This window comes from Periophthalmus magnuspinnatus, chromosome 5, assembly GCF_009829125.3.
Source record: "Periophthalmus magnuspinnatus isolate fPerMag1 chromosome 5, fPerMag1.2.pri, whole genome shotgun sequence".
In the NCBI taxonomy this organism is placed as follows: Eukaryota; Metazoa; Chordata; class Actinopteri; order Gobiiformes; family Gobiidae; genus Periophthalmus; species Periophthalmus magnuspinnatus.
The window spans coordinates 29,071,146-29,088,033 of NC_047130.1; the positions used below are offsets into that span (position 1 = coordinate 29,071,146).

The window sequence follows — 16,888 nt, forward strand, 5'->3', positions numbered from 1 at the left end:
TATGATCACACAAAACAAGGACAGATCAGGACACGACAGTTCTGTAATAAACGAGCGTGCGATGAATGCACCGCTGAGGGGCGGGGCTTGTGTTTGAACTTTCCCCGGGCTCGAGACATGAACACAGCACAATGCGCTCTGTTTTGAAGTATTTTTAACGTTTTTAACCGGGCTAAGTGTGTTTGATTTAAATAACACATTCCCAGAGATGGTTGTTTTTATAAGGGGAAGGTTCACAGCGTTTTCTTGTTTGGGTATGTTGAGTCAATGCTGCACTTGAAGAGCTGTGACGTTGTTGTCGTTGTAAAAAGCTAACATGCCAAATATGCTAGCACTGCTACGGTTTACAACATAGACTGTAAACTATATAGATATAGACTTTTTCTCTTGTGTGGATTTAGGATTTAGGATATTCACCAAAATAACGTGTATGTTATGTGTAGTTGTAATTATAACTAGTTTAGAGCATATCATGAATGTGCATTTGTCTCTTTGGTCTAGTGTTGTGACATCAAGATGCCTATTCGAGCATATTGTACGATTTGTTCGGATTTTTTCGACCATTCTAAAGATGTTGCTGCTATTCACTGCGGACACACATTTCACTATGACTGGTAAATACTGTTATAATCGTATATTCACTATAGTATCACCATTATTGTACTTCAGTGAGTATCAAACTACATCCTATCCTCTCTGTCCTCAGTTTACTTCAGTGGTTCCAGACTGCCCCCACCAAGACCTGTCCTCAGTGCAGGAAGCAGGTGAGGAGAGAGTCATTCTTACAGTGTGTTTCCCATCTAAATTTGCAATTGTGGTTTATTTATACATTTTCAAATTCTTTATATATGTGTAGGTCAGCACCAGACATATCATTAATAAACTCTTCTTTGACATTGGGGGAGAAGAGGATGGAAAGGTGGACCCAGATTGTCTACAGGTAAACAATGTAGACAACCGAAAATTAAGGTCTAGGCTTTTTACGCAAAGTTATAAATATGTTTTTTTATACATTAATTCAGAATTAATTGTCTTTTCAGAATGAGCTGGATCGAGTCAAAGCTTTGCTCAGCTCTAAAGGTATGAACATGCATTTAACTATTACAGCAATCAAGGAAATGTGCAGGAGAATGTAGTTATTGATACTTTGCAGCTGATGTCAACATTCTCTGGGGGTGTAGACTTAAATCTGAGCTTTACTTTAACACAATCTGACCAGAAAGAACAGACTTAGTTGGAAATGCAACAGGTGGGATGATTTTTACTGTTAAACAAGTGTTTCTTAAATAACATAGTTGCAAGCTAACTTTAACCAATATTTTTCCAGTTAGTCGCACTCACCTTTTTGTTCAAAACATGTGGCCATTTTGTATTTTTTCTTGAATATCTTAAACCATTGTTGGCAGTGTTTGCTAATGTGTGCATTGTGTCACCATGGTAACTGCTGAGCCATTCCTCCATACACATACATGTAGAACACCCCCAGTGCGATGTCACTTTAAAGTATCAATTAACTGACAAATAATGCACATAGTATATTTACCAGAGAAACTATATTTGGTGTTTTTGATGAAGTGTAGTTGTTTTAGTCAAGTTTAGATTTTTGCCATCAATGTAAAATGTGGTTTAAACTGTTTTATTGTCAATATAGACATGTAAAGTTGCTATAGAGAGATGGCATTAATTTTAGATATTTGGATTTGAATAATAATGTGTGACTGATTTGCAGAGAGAACCTGGCAGGAGAAACAGAAGATAATAGATGGTCTGAGGGATACAGTGGACAAACAGAAGAAAGACATGGACAGTTTACGGAAAGACGCCATGGAGAAGGACATGCTGTGTGCAGCCCTTAGGGTAAGTTAGGCCAGTGATCATGTGATCAGAAAGCACATGGCTCATGGCTTGACCATGCTGCAATGTTCTAATTTTTATATTTTTTATGTTATAGAAACAAATGACTTACCTGGAAACACAACAGAATGACATCCAATCTGCTAAAGAAGAAGCCAAAAGACTTCGTATAAAGTTGAAAACCTTTGAAAGGTGTGAATAACATGTTAACATAGTGGATCTAATATTTTCTTGAATTTATTTTGAATATACTTCACTAACACTGCTTTGGGTCCAGCCTGGACATCTTGTTACAGGGCCAGAGGTCTGAGGTGGAGTCTATGATCAGTGATATGGGAATGAGCCAGGCCGCTGTGGAGCAACTCTCCATCTACTGCATTTCTCTCAAAAAGTAAGTAAAGTAAGGTAATAGCATGACCCTGTGTGGCCACTCCGCAATATATCGACAGTAGCTTTTTATTTTTGACTTCTACCACACAGAGAGTATGACAACCTGAAAGGGAGTCTCAAAAGTTCAAATGAAATGTGTGAAAAGCTCAAGAGAGAAGTGCTTTCAACCAACAACAAGGTATCTTTATATGTTTTAAATTGCTTGCATTCAGTGTTTCATTCTGATCATAAACCAACTCGTTTTATTACAGCTACAAAAATCCACAGTGGAGGTGAACCAGACAAAAGAAGATATAAAAGCTTTACATAAAGATCTGAGTGCCGCTGATAAAGAAATCTCTGTAAGACCAAATTGTATTTTTATGTGTGTTCTGTATTATTGGTGGAGATTCACTTAATGTAAATATTTGTCTTCAAACAGAGCCTGAAGAAGAAGATAGTGGTGTTGCAGAACACTCTGAGCACGCCAACTCGTACAAATGAAGCCCTGAGCCGTCTTGTGTTTGAAAGGTGAAGTTCAAAACTGCCTCTGTCTATTTGGACCTGCAGTGTGGTGCTCACATGATGTGTGTCTGTCACAGCCCAGCTCCTCTTGAACTGAAGCACCCTCAGCTCCACCGGCCCTCAGACAGTCAGGACATCGACCTCAACATGACCTATGACATCACCACGCCAGAGGATGTGTCCAAAAAGCCATCCCAGGTCCTATCCAAGAAGATGCGCTTAGACCCTCTATCGTAAGTTCAAGTAGTATTTTTATTATTTAATTGTGCTGGGGCTGCATAGTAATCATGTCCGGATTCACCAGGCATGAAAATTTAAATCAAAAGAAAAATATTTGTTTCAGTGCCTTTTTTTTTTTTTTTTTTTTTTTTCAAAACTTTAGTATTTTTTCAGTGACACTAATACTTGATTATTCAGATTCCGAAGGTACCTGCCCTACATACTTATCAAACCATTACTTGCAGAGGAACAGGGCTCGCACTAGCTAAAGACGGGGCATTTCCCACTCAAATCAAACTCTTGCCTGTCCAATAAAACCTGCTGCCTAATACGAATTCTAGGCCGGTCACAATAATTACTATATCGACTTGAGCTGTAGAGGACTGAATAAATAACTTCTATGAATCATTATAGAATATTTTTTTTATTCCGCTATTTATTTATTGCAGCTCATGCTTTTTAATGATATTGTAAATTTAGAATTATTTTTTGGTATAATCCATTAGTTTCAGTAGTATTGTTTCTATATTTAGTAGTATTTTTATCTATATTTTCTTCAGCAATACATCGCACTTCAACATTTTTTATTGTTTATGCCTAACGATAATACATAAAACTCTTTATTTTCCCACCTGAAATTTCAGTCTGTCTACCCAAATTCAGCTGGCTAGAACATTTTTGGTCTTTGCCTTCAAAACTACTGAAAAGAATATGATTTCTGATACGCTTCAGAGATTCTTCATCAAAAGTGATTTGTAAAATGTGTATCTCTAAAACAAAAAGTCTTTATATGTGGGATATTCTGTTCTACAGAGCAGCTGTGGCCAAGCACAATGAGAAAAGCACATCTCTAAACAAGGCAAGTATATATTTTATTATTATTATTATTGTTTGTGTCCAAAAACATTAGGCTCATTAAAAATTGTGTTTGTGTCTCAGGTGCGAGTTGAAGATGATTCCATGGATCCATTTTTGAAGAATTCCCTTCTTTTCCGAAAGAAAACGTTTGGAAGCATGTTGGACCCTCAGAAGTATCATAACGGAGCAGTAAGTAGCACACACACTGCTGCTGTAATGGCATTTGAACTTTTGTTACGTTGTATTTTGAAGGAATTTTTTTCTGATCTTAGGTAAGAAGTGGCTATGATGGACTAGGTGGAAGGACAAAATTCATCCAACCTGTATCCTTTTGGTTTTCAATGCCTTGTTTGTTTTTGATACTTTTTATAATCAAATATAATCTTCAGTTCTTTAACCAGTCTATTCCAGTCTCCACTTGCTGAGATTCGTCCTCTGATAAAGGCTAAGCGGAAAAAGGTGTCCAGGCCTGTACCCAAGATTTCACCTTGTCTCACTTTGGATAATTTTCTTGAGTAAAAATCCAGCATTCTTCACATTTTGAAACAGACTGAATTATATCCATGACACAGGCTTTTTCTACCTGCTGTAATAGATTGTGTTTTTGCTATTTTAGGAGTTTTACTTGTGTGTCATACATGTCGTCCTTTTTCAACGTAATTTCAGTTTAGTCAGTGGAAAACAAAATTATTTCATTCTTCTGAAAAATTATTTATTTCAATATTCTACCAGCAAACATGCAGAAAACACTTCTCTCGTTTATGGCTAAGTGCGAACCATCTGTAGTATAATAAACAGTATTTTATTTTTTTGTTTGTGTGTCGTACATGTTACTTTGACTGCTGCTCGCTTTACCATCTTGTCACTGTTGTATGTTTTCCAGCAGAGGGCAGTAGATAGAGGCAGTAGACCTCTGTTTTTACCAAAGAAAGCAGATAGACTCTCCACTGCCTGTTGTATTCAGTGTTTGCTCAGATCTTTTAATGGCACGTGACAGTTTTCTACTGAGGATCCATGCATACATGTACACAGTTGGCTTGTAGCCTTAAAATGGCCTTGAACTAGATTGGCATTCTGACAAACAATATAGGGAAATTCCACCCATATTTGTATAGCTCATTTGATGCACAATGCAAATATGTTTACTTACAATACTTAAATGTGTTTAGAGTGAATGAAAATGACCCTTGTACCATTATAACTTCATACTGCTGAACTAATCCAATATTTTATCACTGATTTACTGATTGTGCGCTTAAAGCCAGTGTGTGGTTACACTTTGATGGTGATTGTTACTTTCCCAGGGGCCTCAAACAGGAACAGTAACAGGATACAGTGCATTTAAAGCTACCTTGAGTCACAACACCCTGAAAAGACATTTCAAGAAACATTTGTGGACAGAAAACTACACAGTTCATGCAGTGCTAGTGAAGCCAGCAAACAATAGGATTTCATTGACCCACTGGGATTCCTTGTACTCCTTGTGAACATGTTTTCTGTAGGGCAAAGGTCATTCAATTAATTTAATTAACCAGGCCCTTTTTACTTAAAAGCATGTCCCAGGGAGAATCAAATGTGTATCTTTTGTTTCTTTTTTTCCCAAGTTTATACACAAGTGTTAAAAAAGTTAAGAAAACTATCTCAATGCAATAAGACCTCCGCAGCCTTAAAAATGTCTTTAGTCAGTTATTTGTTGGTGAAAAGTTTAGTTCTCAATAAGAAATCAGCCACATGCCCACATTCATTTGTCACCATCCTCATGCTGTGGTGAAATGTGTTTTCCTTCCATGGTCATTGCAACTTTTTAAACATTTTTAAAGCTGTCTTGACAGGTTGAGGTGTGCAGTTCTGTTGAAGGACGAGACAATATGGGATGCATCTTGCTTTTGCTTCATTGCGATCGATCTGGTTCCATCTTAGACTCTCCGTTCTGTTTGTCATTGGACTTTTGTGAGAGGCGTGTGGACACAGTGGCCGCTTGAACCACTGCTTTAAAGCTGCGTTTCCGCTTCTGGACATTCTGCTCCGGGTGGAAGATGATGACATACACTTTGGGGATGTAGAGCATTCCCAGGGACACGGTGGCGCTCAAACTCATGGACACGGTTAATGTAGTGGTCTGGATAAACATCTGTGGGCGAAAAAAGTAAAATCTCAATATGCACCTGTCCTGCACTTTAAAACATGTTCATAAAAGCATCCAAGCTGTCACAGACTGCAGCTAGTACAATTTTCATTTCAAAGCACAGGAGACAGTGTTTTTCTCCCGATAAATGTTTTATGGCTTCTATGTGTAGTCAGAAATGAAGGCGTCTCTATTTATGGACAGTGATGTGTATTCTATATCTCTTTGAGCTGTATCAATGATAATAATTAATACCACTGCCCCTCAAATAAGTTATGGAGTCATTATTTAAGATGACTGAACCGGCCATGAAAAAAATCAACCTATACTGGTCATGAATAAGATATATTTCTGTTATAAATAAGTCATCAATTGTGCAAGTGGGCTGTATATCCAGCAGAGCCCCACTGGGCAGTGTGACAGCTTCACTGTCTGCTATTTTCACATCCAAAGCTTTGCCTTAGCTTTTTACCTCCTTTTACTGCAACTGTACTACCAATAAATATTTTTTATCTGGTAATAAAATGCATATGGTCACTTCTGAATTTGACCAGTGCTGCTGTTGTCACTCCTCTTGAGAGTAAATTCTGAAAAATAAAATTATGTCTAAAAAAATGTTCTTCAAATGCTTTTAAACTGTGAGTTCGCCGACTAAAGAAATGTTCCTAAAGCCCAGAGAAGAGCAAGGCTAACTTAACAAATACAAATGCAATGTGGGACCAAACGCAGAAGGAACCTGGGGATCTGCAGAGCTACACGTAAGCTCGCACATGACAGGAAGACGTCTGAGGATCTGCACAATCGGTTTTACGGATGTCTGTATTGTCTGTGCTTAATTGAATAGGAAGGCTGGACTTAGCTCAGAGAAAGGCCAAGCTCCTACACCCCCTCCTTTCCTTAATTCACTTCATTTGTGAGAGGTAAAGAAACTCTGAAAGCACCTCGGGCTCTAATTGTTAAGGCATCACTGAGTCTTAATACAGTTCTCTATTAGTCAAAGTGTGTCTGTTTTCAAATATTGCCTCGTCTTATACTCAGCGACAGTAACAATAACCCACAAGTTAAAATGAAGCTCTGCCTTCATCTCTGCAGCGCTTTTAGGATGAGCACTGAGCACATCTGATATGACATGCTAGAAATTTCACTTTGAATATCCACGGATTAAATGAGTGAATTATGACCACTGCTTACATAATTCAGCCTATTATTTTTACTCAGCACTGACCTGAATCTCGATGTTCTGACTGATGGAGGAAATGACAATGTCGTATCAATTAGGAATAGTTGTAAAAATTGTATTATTAGTATTCATAGACAATGTTAAGAGTCTGAACGTGATCACATAAAATAATAACTTACAAAAACACATTTATTAACTTAATTTTTAAAGATTACGACTGGCAAGTGGACATGGGGTAAGTACTTGTCAGTCCAGCTCAGTCTAGACTTGAACCCACAATTCCACTGACTCTTTTCACAGACAATTTTAGATTTTCCATTTGTCACATTTGCTTGTTAGTGGAGAGTAGCCACCTGAGGCTCCGGAAAAGGTTGTCTTGCCACTAACCTCCCTGCTCCTCTGTGTCAGGTCTGCCCCTGTTGAGCCTTAGTTTGCTTAGTTCACTAATTGGCACAGAGCCATATATGCGTATGTGTCCAGAGGTGTACTTTTCCTTTAGAGCAGGGGTGTCAAACTAATTTTCTCCACGGGCCACATCAACAAAACGTTTGCTCTCAAAGGGCCAGATTTAACTGTAAGATAAATGTAACTGCGTTTTAATCTTGTTAATTAACCGTTTCTATATTTATTGCTTATTCAAGTTATAAATATTGCAAATGGATTTGCATAGATATGAAAAAATGGCTGTGTATCTAATGATCAACTGACATTTTAAGACAGTCAGACCATTTAATTTACTTTGTCGTGGGCCACATAAAATGACATGGTGGGCTGCATTTGGCCCACGGGCCTTGAGTTTGACACATGTGCTTTAGAGGGTCACCAAAACTTCTTATGCCGCAGTGTTCTGGCAGATTTTACAGTTAATGCCTCGTCTTGTCAATGGTCCAATTATTTAGTTTGCACATTTTTCCATACTTTTAAACTGCTGTTAAAGCTCTTTTTGATGATATCGATGCACCTGCACATGTTTCTCTCGCTCTTACCTTTTCTGTGGACTGAGCTGTGCCAAAGAAGATGGGCACAAAGGCGAGCCAGATAATGCAGGTGGTGTACATGGTGAAGCCGATGGGTTTGGCCTCATTGAAGGTCTCCGGTACCCCCCTGCTCTTAATGGCGTAGACTGTACACGTGATCATCAGCACCAGACTGTAGCTCAGACACAGCATCAGAGACAGGTCTGACATGTCGCACTTGAGGATTCCACGGGCAAACTCGGGGTTAGGGGGCTTCTGTTCTTCATAGTCGATGATGGTGTGAGGGGGGATCACACCGAACCAAATGAACACCCCAAGTAACTGAAAATAAAGAGAAAAATGTCATTTACAATTGCAGAGCGGCTAAAGAGCGACAGTTTTCTTTGAGTGTGCATACCTGGGCTGAGATGAGGATGAATGTGATAATAAGCTGAGAGGTGGGGCTGATGAACTTTGGGGGTGTGACAGACTTTTTTCCCTGTTCAAAGATGCGGTAGATGCGGTTTGTCTTGGTGAGCATGGCAGAATTACTGATACACATGCCCAGCCCCAGGAAAAGTCTGCGAAAGGCGCACACAGCTATACTGGGCTCAGCGATCATCAAGAAAGTGATAAAATAAATGAGAAAAATCCCCGTCAGCAACACATAACTGAGCTCTCTGCCTGAAGCCCTGACAATCGGGGTGTCATTGAACCGGACGAAAGTGACGATGACCCCTGTGGTCGCCAGGATGCCCAAGATCGCCAGGAAGACAGGGATAATGGCCCAGGGCGAGCTCCACTCCAGTTTGATGATGGGTGTGGGTCGGCAGCCTGTGCGGTTCTTCAGGGGTCTCATGTCGAAGGGGCACATGTCGCAGGAGAACTCATCCAGAAGATACTGGTAACCATCACAGAGCTCGCAGTGCCAGCAGCAGGGAACGCCCTTCACCATCTTCTTCCTCTCTCCAGGCTCACAGGGGAAACTGCACACGGAGTCAGGGATGCTGCGGTCACCTCCAGACCACTGCATGTCCTCTGGCTGTGGAAAACAGTATTTATATCAGTTAAAAACAGAAAATTCAGCATTCTAAAAGTATGGAGACACATAGGTTTAAAGGAGACACATAAAAACAACAGATGAGATGATGATGAATGTGACAAATTATTTAAAACCTACAACTTTTTACAACACCAATCACCTTAATACGTCATGTTTGTACTGTTGTTATGATGTTGTTGCATATATCTACCTCTAAGCATTTTATTTTACTTTTAAACATATCTTTTTTAACTTTATGCATGCCCTTATTTGTACTTATTCAGTGTTTTTATGTTGCACCATCCTAGTTTGTGGGCTGTGTTCACTGACAATTGCAAAAAAAAGTCTTCTGATTCGGATCCTAGTGTTTATCCGAAATTCACAAAAATATGATAGGAAACATCTCAGACAATCAAACAAATAAATATGTTAGGACTTGGAATGAGAATCAAAGTTGTAGAAGCTGCTTACGTACATCCAAATTTCTGCTTAAGAAGTGTTAGTACTGTAGTTTATGTCTTTTTGTTGAATGGTTAATTGCTGATGATCTTTACAGTTGCTTGTGTTTGCTTGGAAAACCACATATTTTCAGTAAAAGGCATGTGTTTACATTGAGTCTGAGATGGTTCGTCCACTGGCCAATATTCTTGTAGCCTGGAATGCTGACATTAGACATCTGGTATTGGAAGATGTCGTATCGGCCCGGGGCGTCTCCATTCTCATTGAACATCACTCCGGTCCCTGCACTGCCTGTTGGGAGGAGAGAGATATAGACAGTCCAGACACCCACATGCTTTTGAGTACAGCTTGTGTTGGCCCTGTGCAGCGATGTGAAAGCTGAATACAGGATGCTCTTTAGTGAAGCCTCTGCTCAGTGCACTTTGCTCTGTTGCCCTAACGTAATTGAATGTTCGTCTCAGGTCCCTGCAGGCGCTCAATCAGAGACTCTTACATGTAAGCCAAGGTCATCCAGCACGACCAGAGCACTAAATAGGATGCTTTCATACAACATTTTCTTTCTTTTTTTCAGACTGTGACTTTTCTATGAAGAATGAGGATGAATAGCTGCAGCCTTGTGTATAGGGCAGCAGAAGCAGGCAGCCCAAGGGAGGGGATGTGTGCTGGAGAACGCCGCTGAGGCTAGGTACATTTCAAGGCTACTTCAAGCTTCTATTTATGCCGAATGTTTGTGAAAGATTATCTCTTTCAACTGTGTGCAGAACAAAGTCTGTTGGCTCCAGTTTTTCAAAACAATATTTTACCACAGAATAAAAATAATTGTGTTTGATTTTCAGTAGACACCAATTAAGTTTTTGTTCTATCCCAGTAACGTTATCAATATTTGAGTTTGAGGTTAAAAGATACACAATTCATACAATCATTGGTGTATATACATTTTCAGTATTTATTTTCTGTGATCTTCTGAGCCCAAAATTGAATGAGAGTGCAGCTCACCATTGAAGTTGACAGAGCGGATATATTGCAGCAGCATCCTTCCTTCTACTGGGTCCATCTTCTCACAGACTCCCATTGAACCAGGGCAGAGGTCCATGTGCATGCTGTGCAAGGCGTGCGCCATGGCATATACTGCATCAATCACAAACTGCACTTTACCCTCCTGCTCATACTGGGAGTCCCGGCTGATTCTCTCCTCGCCTGAGCCAATACACAGTGTCACAAAGTTACTCCACTGTAGGACCATATATCATCATTTTATGAACTCTTTCCCACAGAAACCTTACCTGTACATTTTCTTCTGCCCTGCTCATATTTAATGCCAGGTCGAGTAAGTTTGCACTTAAAGTCATCTTCCCAGAATTCAGCAAACCAGATATTTCTTCTATTATTTTCAAGGGATCTTGACATGAAGTACTGGTCAAAGGCTACAGCAACAAGAGCATGTCAGTGCAGGAAAGTCACAAAACTAAAGTTAGTCTGATTTCAATCTTTAAATGTAATTGAATTTATTTATTTTTTTACTTTTTCATTGGTCAATTATCTTGTTACTATCAAAATCAAAAGTCATCTAATGTTATCTGAAAAATGGTAACAAAGAAAACAACCAAAACGCCTATCAGACATCATTAATTTCCTTTGTTTGTTGCATTGATATTAGACTCATCCATCAAAGTCACACACTTCCAGCTGCAATAAATATCGTCATGGACTCATTTCACTTAAATGTCACTTGGTGATTTAATAAAGTTGCCCTACCATCTATAGAGGCCCTTTTAGGCAGGATGGTTACGGCGCCCTCTGCCACCTCCTCCTGGTCCTGAATTGGTGCAATCTTGGCTCCCCAGCTGTCAGAGCCAACAAACAGGAAATGGCCTGTCAGGTTGGCCTTTTTAGCTGCCTGCAAGACCCGTCTGAAAAAGCACACAGGGACATGAGACTGCCACAGTATAAAATTAGACCTGGGTGTCAGAGGATCACGGAGCTCCACTCACTTGATGTCATCCTCATTAGCAAAGATGATGACCCCGCGGGCATTCGAAGTCTCCATCAGTCTCTTGATGATCTTTTCAAACTCTCCGGGTCTAGGTTCCCGTGGGATTTTAATAGATTGTGCAATACATAGACCCCCTGCAACAAAAATGATAGAAATATGTGTAATCAAACAACAATTACATGGATTATTAGTGTAGTTATTTACCATAGCTAATTATTACTTGCAGTAATTTGTGATATTGAGTCTAACTTTGACTTTGCTGAAGGGAGATGTATCTATTCAACAAGAGTGTATTTTATGATACTTCAAGTTTGTAAAGGAACTTGGAAAGGGGTAAAGTATTTTCAAAAATCAATGAGTTATCCATGTATTGTGTGTAAAGGACCAACAAAATCAGCTACAGTACTGTCAATGGATGCCTAAAATTGTATTACATCTTCTGGTATAATTCATTCATTGCCCTTTTCCATTCAAATGTGCCACATTGAGTCTACTTCCCCTCTTACACCTTTCATATTAAATACATTTGTCTGTGTAAGAGGTGAGCACAGTTCGATCTTATCATCCAGACATTCCACCTGCTTCTCTGGATATCTGCAGGAAGGCGTCCACTCCACTCTCTCCGTAGTTCCCCTCTGAGGCCAGCGTGGACACATAGTTCCATCCCATTGCTTTAACGATGTCCACCATGGCCTGAGCCTGGTACGAGTCCGGAGGCACCACTCGGGAGAAGAACTCATATCTGCTGTTGTCGCTCAGCTCGGGGGCAGTGGAGGCGTAGCTGATCTGGGGAATCTGACACATGGGTCAGCGGAGGAAAAAAAGGACACGGTCAAGATGAAAGCAAGAACATCCCTCATTGTTAAGGATATAACTAAAGGTAAAAGGGCGACTGAGGCGGCCAACCATGTCTGATGATGCACCACTTAGGCATTATCAAGAGCTCACAGCCAGTTTGTGATATAATACAGGTTTATACAGCAGCTATTCAGTAAAACATGTGTGAAATGAAGGAGCAATACAAGCCACATAGTTCACACTTCATAAAAAGAGTGATCTCTCTCATGCGGTTACATAAATCACATCATATTCACTGTGTATGTGAAGCCAAACCATGTGCAACTACAGAATGATGATGTAAAAAAGATAATATTGCAATTCTGAAGTATAAATGCAATGTGAATGATGAGATTTAAAATATTTTGCATTGATCGGGAAGGGTAGTACAAGGTTTATGGCCTAATTACTCACCTGGACAAAAATATCTGTTTTATAAATAAGGATTACGCAGGTTTTATGGGAAAGATACAAGAAATTAACTAATTATAAACATTTCTCCACTGCTGCCTGTTGTGCCACTTGTGCCAAGGTATGACACAGCTTTCCATAGTGATATTATTAACATTCATACACTTTTTTTTTACACTTAACTGGGCAAAAACGTTCAAATCAACGTCCAAATATTCCTTTTAGTTACGCTGCTCTCCACACGCCTAAACACAGTCATGCTCCATAATCTTTAATAGTTTCATCAAGTGTAAATGTTTCAGAACTGATAAGAAAACCCACTGATTGTTCATTTTCAGTCTTTCAGTCTTGTCTCTCATTGTGAGTCACTTTGCAGTTAATTCTAGTCTGTGGCGAGGTATTACTAATGTGACATTATAATACACGGCAGGGCCCACAGCTGTAAAAGCATTTGTCTGGGAAAAATGGCTGAAGAAGATTAATTTACGGGTGCGCTACATCTTTTATGATACAGTTTGTGTGGACAACGTCAACTCTGACCCTGCTAATGCCCAGCCCGGAGGGTGGCTTAGCATGGGGCCCTCCGGAGGAACCAGCAGACACAAGGGCTGGTGAAGGGAGAAGGAGAGAGGAGAGAGAACCATTTCACAGATTATCTGGAAGGATTATGGGGGTTTTAGTCAAATTGCGTTAAGCACAGAGCGAGAGACAGAGATCAAGAGACTAGGAAAAGGTTAGCAATTCTCAGTTGTAAGCCATACAATTTATTTAATTCTGATAGCCACATGCAGTCAAATTTTCCCACAACACAATGAAGACTAAATTGATTGTTTAGAGTCTCGGTGTTACAGATTATACGCTCAAGAGAACAGCTTTCCCAAATCTGAACTTTCTTCAACTTTGAAACAAGCAAAAATCACATGTCTCTCTGGTTTCTGGTGCACAGTTTCAAACCAGTTAGAGCATTGTTGGTACACAAATGTTTAATTAACTAGACAAGCCATAATCCTATCCAAATAAATCCCTGTACAACATAAACTAATCACTTTCCAAATTGTCTGCCATATTAGTCAGCACCTTTTTGAAATCAGGTGTCATGAGGAAAGGTCAAGGACGTTTACAATAGAGTCTAGAATCATATATTAGCTCCAAACTCCTGACAAACGTATTCAAAAGGAACGTTTCTGTGATGCAAAACTAAAAAAATGTGCGGAATTACAGTGTCATATAATTTCATGTTTGATTATAACTGTGCGGAAGATTTACAAAACCATTAAAGAACAAATCCAATGTCTATTTCCTACAAACTACACATGCAAACTGTCTGATGAACGAGATACGGGGTCTTTTTTTTTTTTTTTTTTACTTGAAAAAACTGACCACATGAGTTAAAAAAAATCTAATAGCTGTCTAAATAAAAGTATGTCGCTAATTAAGATGGTGAGGTTTGATAAGCCTCCTCCATGGCCTTTTCGAACTCTGGAGCTGGAGGATGTGTCTTGGGGTGAGGGAAGTCTGGGAGTCCCTGCTTAGACTGCGACCTGGCCCCAGATAAGCGGAAGAAAATGGACAGATGGATGATATAATAAGCTGAATCGCATTATATAAAAAGTGAAAAATGCATAAAAAATATAAAAAATCTTGCCTGACAACCTGTTCTTCTTCCATCACTGTTTACTAGGAAATATAAGTCTATGTAAACCCTCAGTCGTCCAGGTCTGATCCATTATAAAAGCCAAAAGTTCAATCTGTTAACTGGACAAAAAGTTGTAGGAGTGAAGATGTCTCGCTGCTCATCCAAGAATCCAAGAAGTGTTTGGATGAGCAGCGAAACATCTTCACTCCTACAACGTTTTGTCCAGTTGACAGATTTAACTTTTGACTTTTCCTACTATATAAGATGATAGGTTTGGTTAATACAGGTGTACTTGAATATCCTACGCTTTGGATATGGTCCAGACAACCCTAAGGCTAGATATCAAATAAAAAAAAAAGTTGAGATACAAATAGTACAGCAATAGCCAAAGAAAAAAGCTCCTATAGGAGGTGGAGTAAAAAGTAAAAAGGAGTCCAGGAGCATCCACAGAACAGCACATATGGACATAAATCTACTCAGGAGTCAACCACAAGTTACCAATGTCATTGCTGTGGCCTGCCGCTCTATTTTCAGACCTGGTCCTGAGCTGCTGAGAGGGGCTTAGCGGAGGTTGGCATCCATAATGCTGTAGTTAACATCTGCCCTGTATGCAGCTCGCTTCACCTTTGTCACTTTGTTTCAAGAGTTTGCTAACAAGCCACATCCTGTAATAACATCTTCCTAATGTCTTGCTTTATAAATTAGCCATTTGACTCGAGTTTTAGCACTGTTGTGTGTCAGTAGGGCAATAAGAGCGTAATATGACATAATAGAGGGGTTTATAGAGACTCAGTGTCCCATCATCTATAAGCACTGTCATCAATTACCGCAGGTCAATCAGCTTGAACAAAATAGTACACAGAACAGATCATGTGGATTATGGACAGACCCATTTTCAGGCAGCTATGGATAAACGGTTTGTTGTACAACCTTTCAAATTAGATGAGGATGACAATAGTTTAGGAACATGAACCAGTGGAATATGAATCACTCTGGATTGGTCTTAATAGTAGAGTCAAAGCAAAGTGTCTTCCGAGATGTGGAATTATTTATGAATTAAGTGATACAAAAGATGGAGGGAGTGTAAGTTAAATAAAATATGGGCCAGACAGATCACTTTGAGCAAATAAATTCAATGGCCTAATATTTAATCGGGCGTAATACATGTATCTGTTTAAAAAGTTTTGTTGTTTTTTCTCCAAACTATGCTCCTTTTATGTTTCATTTTAATTGGGAGTGAATAGCAAGGTGCATTTTGTCATCATAACTACTAAACTTTGACCTCCTTTTTTAAATCTGTACATAGGTAATGTATTTTTAGGACAAAAATACACGCAACATCATCTCACCGCAAACAATCTGAGCACGTTGGCCACCATGATGGACACTGAGCTGCTGGACGCCCCGATCACACCCACCACCCGCTCCGGTTTGGGGATGATGGGTGGCTCTCCGTTAGAACAGCGCACGTCCGAGTTGTCCTTCTGGATGAGGGCCTGCACGAAGGTGAGGGACTGCTCCAGAGCGTAGGTGTCTCTGGAGCAGGTGTCCAGAATACGAGCCCCTAGTGTGATGTTTGGCAGCAGGTCTGGGTCGCTGTTGATCTGGTCTAAAGCGTACAGCATTGCCTCCAGACGATGGATGCCCTTCTCCTTTTTCACCTCTCCACAGGGCACCCCCGCCGGCCCTCGGGAGTGAATGGGGAAGAGGCCCCCCAGAGTGATGTCACCTTCGATCTTGATGGACTGCGGTTGGGCTCCTTGTTGGGACTTGGAGCATTCGCTGAACCCGAACAACAGTACCCATAGGAGCTGGAGACATGGCGGGATTGCGGGTTGTGGGTTAAAGTGACAACAGCAATGGGACATCATAGTGAGGATGGGCGGATCTGCTCACTGCGCCAGGCCACTCCCTCTACCTGCGCCACCTGAGAGTGAAAAACACAGAGAAAATCAGATTACTTCGGCTTTATCTCGCTAAAAGTCACAAAATACAACACACCATCATCAAAAATCAATCTATATTTAACCTTGTAACTGCTTTAGAGCTTTGTAAAATGCTACTTATTGTTCCATGAATAACTAATGCACATAAAAATGAAATCAAACAAATAAAATCTCACAGTTCAAAGACACATGGCAATTATAAAATGAAGTGAAAAATGTCAATATGTTCGAGGGCGTTGGGTTTATTGTTTAGGGTTAGTTAAAATGCTCAATAATCGTAGTCATCTTCACAACATTATTAAGATGTTATGACCTCCGCGTCTTGATTTCACTGTCCCGATTCGCACTTACATATCTAATCTCTAATTTAATAAACTGACAAATTGTTTTATCATGAATATATTTGACTGTGGTAACCTATAATCTGAGTTTTACATAACAGTGTTTCTTTTCTGTGCATGTAATGTCCCCAAAAACA

At 39.8% G+C, this 16,888-nt stretch overlaps 2 protein-coding genes across 4 annotated transcripts; one reads left to right on the forward strand and one right to left on the reverse strand.

Annotated features, from left to right (window-relative positions):
• Positions 1-139: 139 nt before the first annotated feature.
• Positions 140-4,636, forward strand: traip (TRAF-interacting protein). Its single transcript, XM_033966633.2, has 16 exons — positions 140-254; positions 502-614; positions 707-764; positions 857-940; positions 1,041-1,080; positions 1,730-1,857; positions 1,952-2,046; positions 2,132-2,245; positions 2,335-2,422; positions 2,496-2,585; positions 2,666-2,754; positions 2,826-2,981; positions 3,781-3,826; positions 3,907-4,014; positions 4,098-4,148; positions 4,237-4,636. The coding sequence occupies exons 2-16, from the start codon at positions 517-519 to the stop codon at positions 4,342-4,344; spliced, it is 1,353 nt and encodes a 450-aa protein (XP_033822524.1). The 5' UTR covers positions 140-254; positions 502-516; the 3' UTR covers positions 4,345-4,636.
• Positions 4,637-5,709: 1,073 nt separating this feature from the next.
• grm6b (glutamate receptor, metabotropic 6b) lies at positions 5,710-16,346 on the reverse strand. 3 transcript variants are annotated; one of them, XM_033966539.2, is made up of 10 exons: positions 15,814-16,346; positions 12,159-12,375; positions 11,579-11,714; positions 11,343-11,497; positions 10,871-11,011; positions 10,584-10,784; positions 9,739-9,878; positions 8,505-9,128; positions 8,117-8,428; positions 5,710-5,956 (listed from the first exon to the last, which is right to left on the reverse strand). In XM_033966539.2, exons 1-10 carry the CDS (start codon positions 16,333-16,335, stop codon positions 5,717-5,719), a joined length of 2,688 nt encoding a protein of 895 aa, XP_033822430.1. In that variant the 5' UTR covers positions 16,336-16,346; the 3' UTR covers positions 5,710-5,716. The 3 variants fall into 3 exon arrangements, with proteins under 3 accessions (XP_033822430.1, XP_055077617.1, XP_055077618.1); XM_055221642.1 differs by having other exon boundaries at positions 10,584-10,779; positions 10,866-11,011; XM_055221643.1 differs by lacking the exon at positions 10,871-11,011.
• Positions 16,347-16,888: the final 542 nt, after the last annotated feature.

Coding starts and splice junctions, on each gene's coding strand:
- traip (XM_033966633.2), top strand. CDS start 517: ATGCCTATTCGAGCATATTGTACGATTTGTTCGGATTTTTTCGACCAT. Junction 765..856: donor GTCCTCAGTGCAGGAAGCAG/GTGAGGAGAGAG, acceptor ATATATGTGTAG/GTCAGCACCAGACATATCAT. Junction 1,081..1,729: donor AGCTTTGCTCAGCTCTAAAG/GTATGAACATGC, acceptor ACTGATTTGCAG/AGAGAACCTGGCAGGAGAAA.
- grm6b (XM_033966539.2), bottom strand. CDS start 16,335: ATGATGTCCCATTGCTGTTGTCACTTTAACCCACAACCCGCAATCCCG. Junction 12,376..15,813: donor ACGTGCTCAGATTGTTTGCG/GTGAGATGATGT, acceptor CCCATGTGTCAG/ATTCCCCAGATCAGCTACGC. Junction 10,785..10,870: donor GGGCAGAAGAAAATGTACAG/GTAAGGTTTCTG, acceptor GTATTGGCTCAG/GCGAGGAGAGAATCAGCCGG.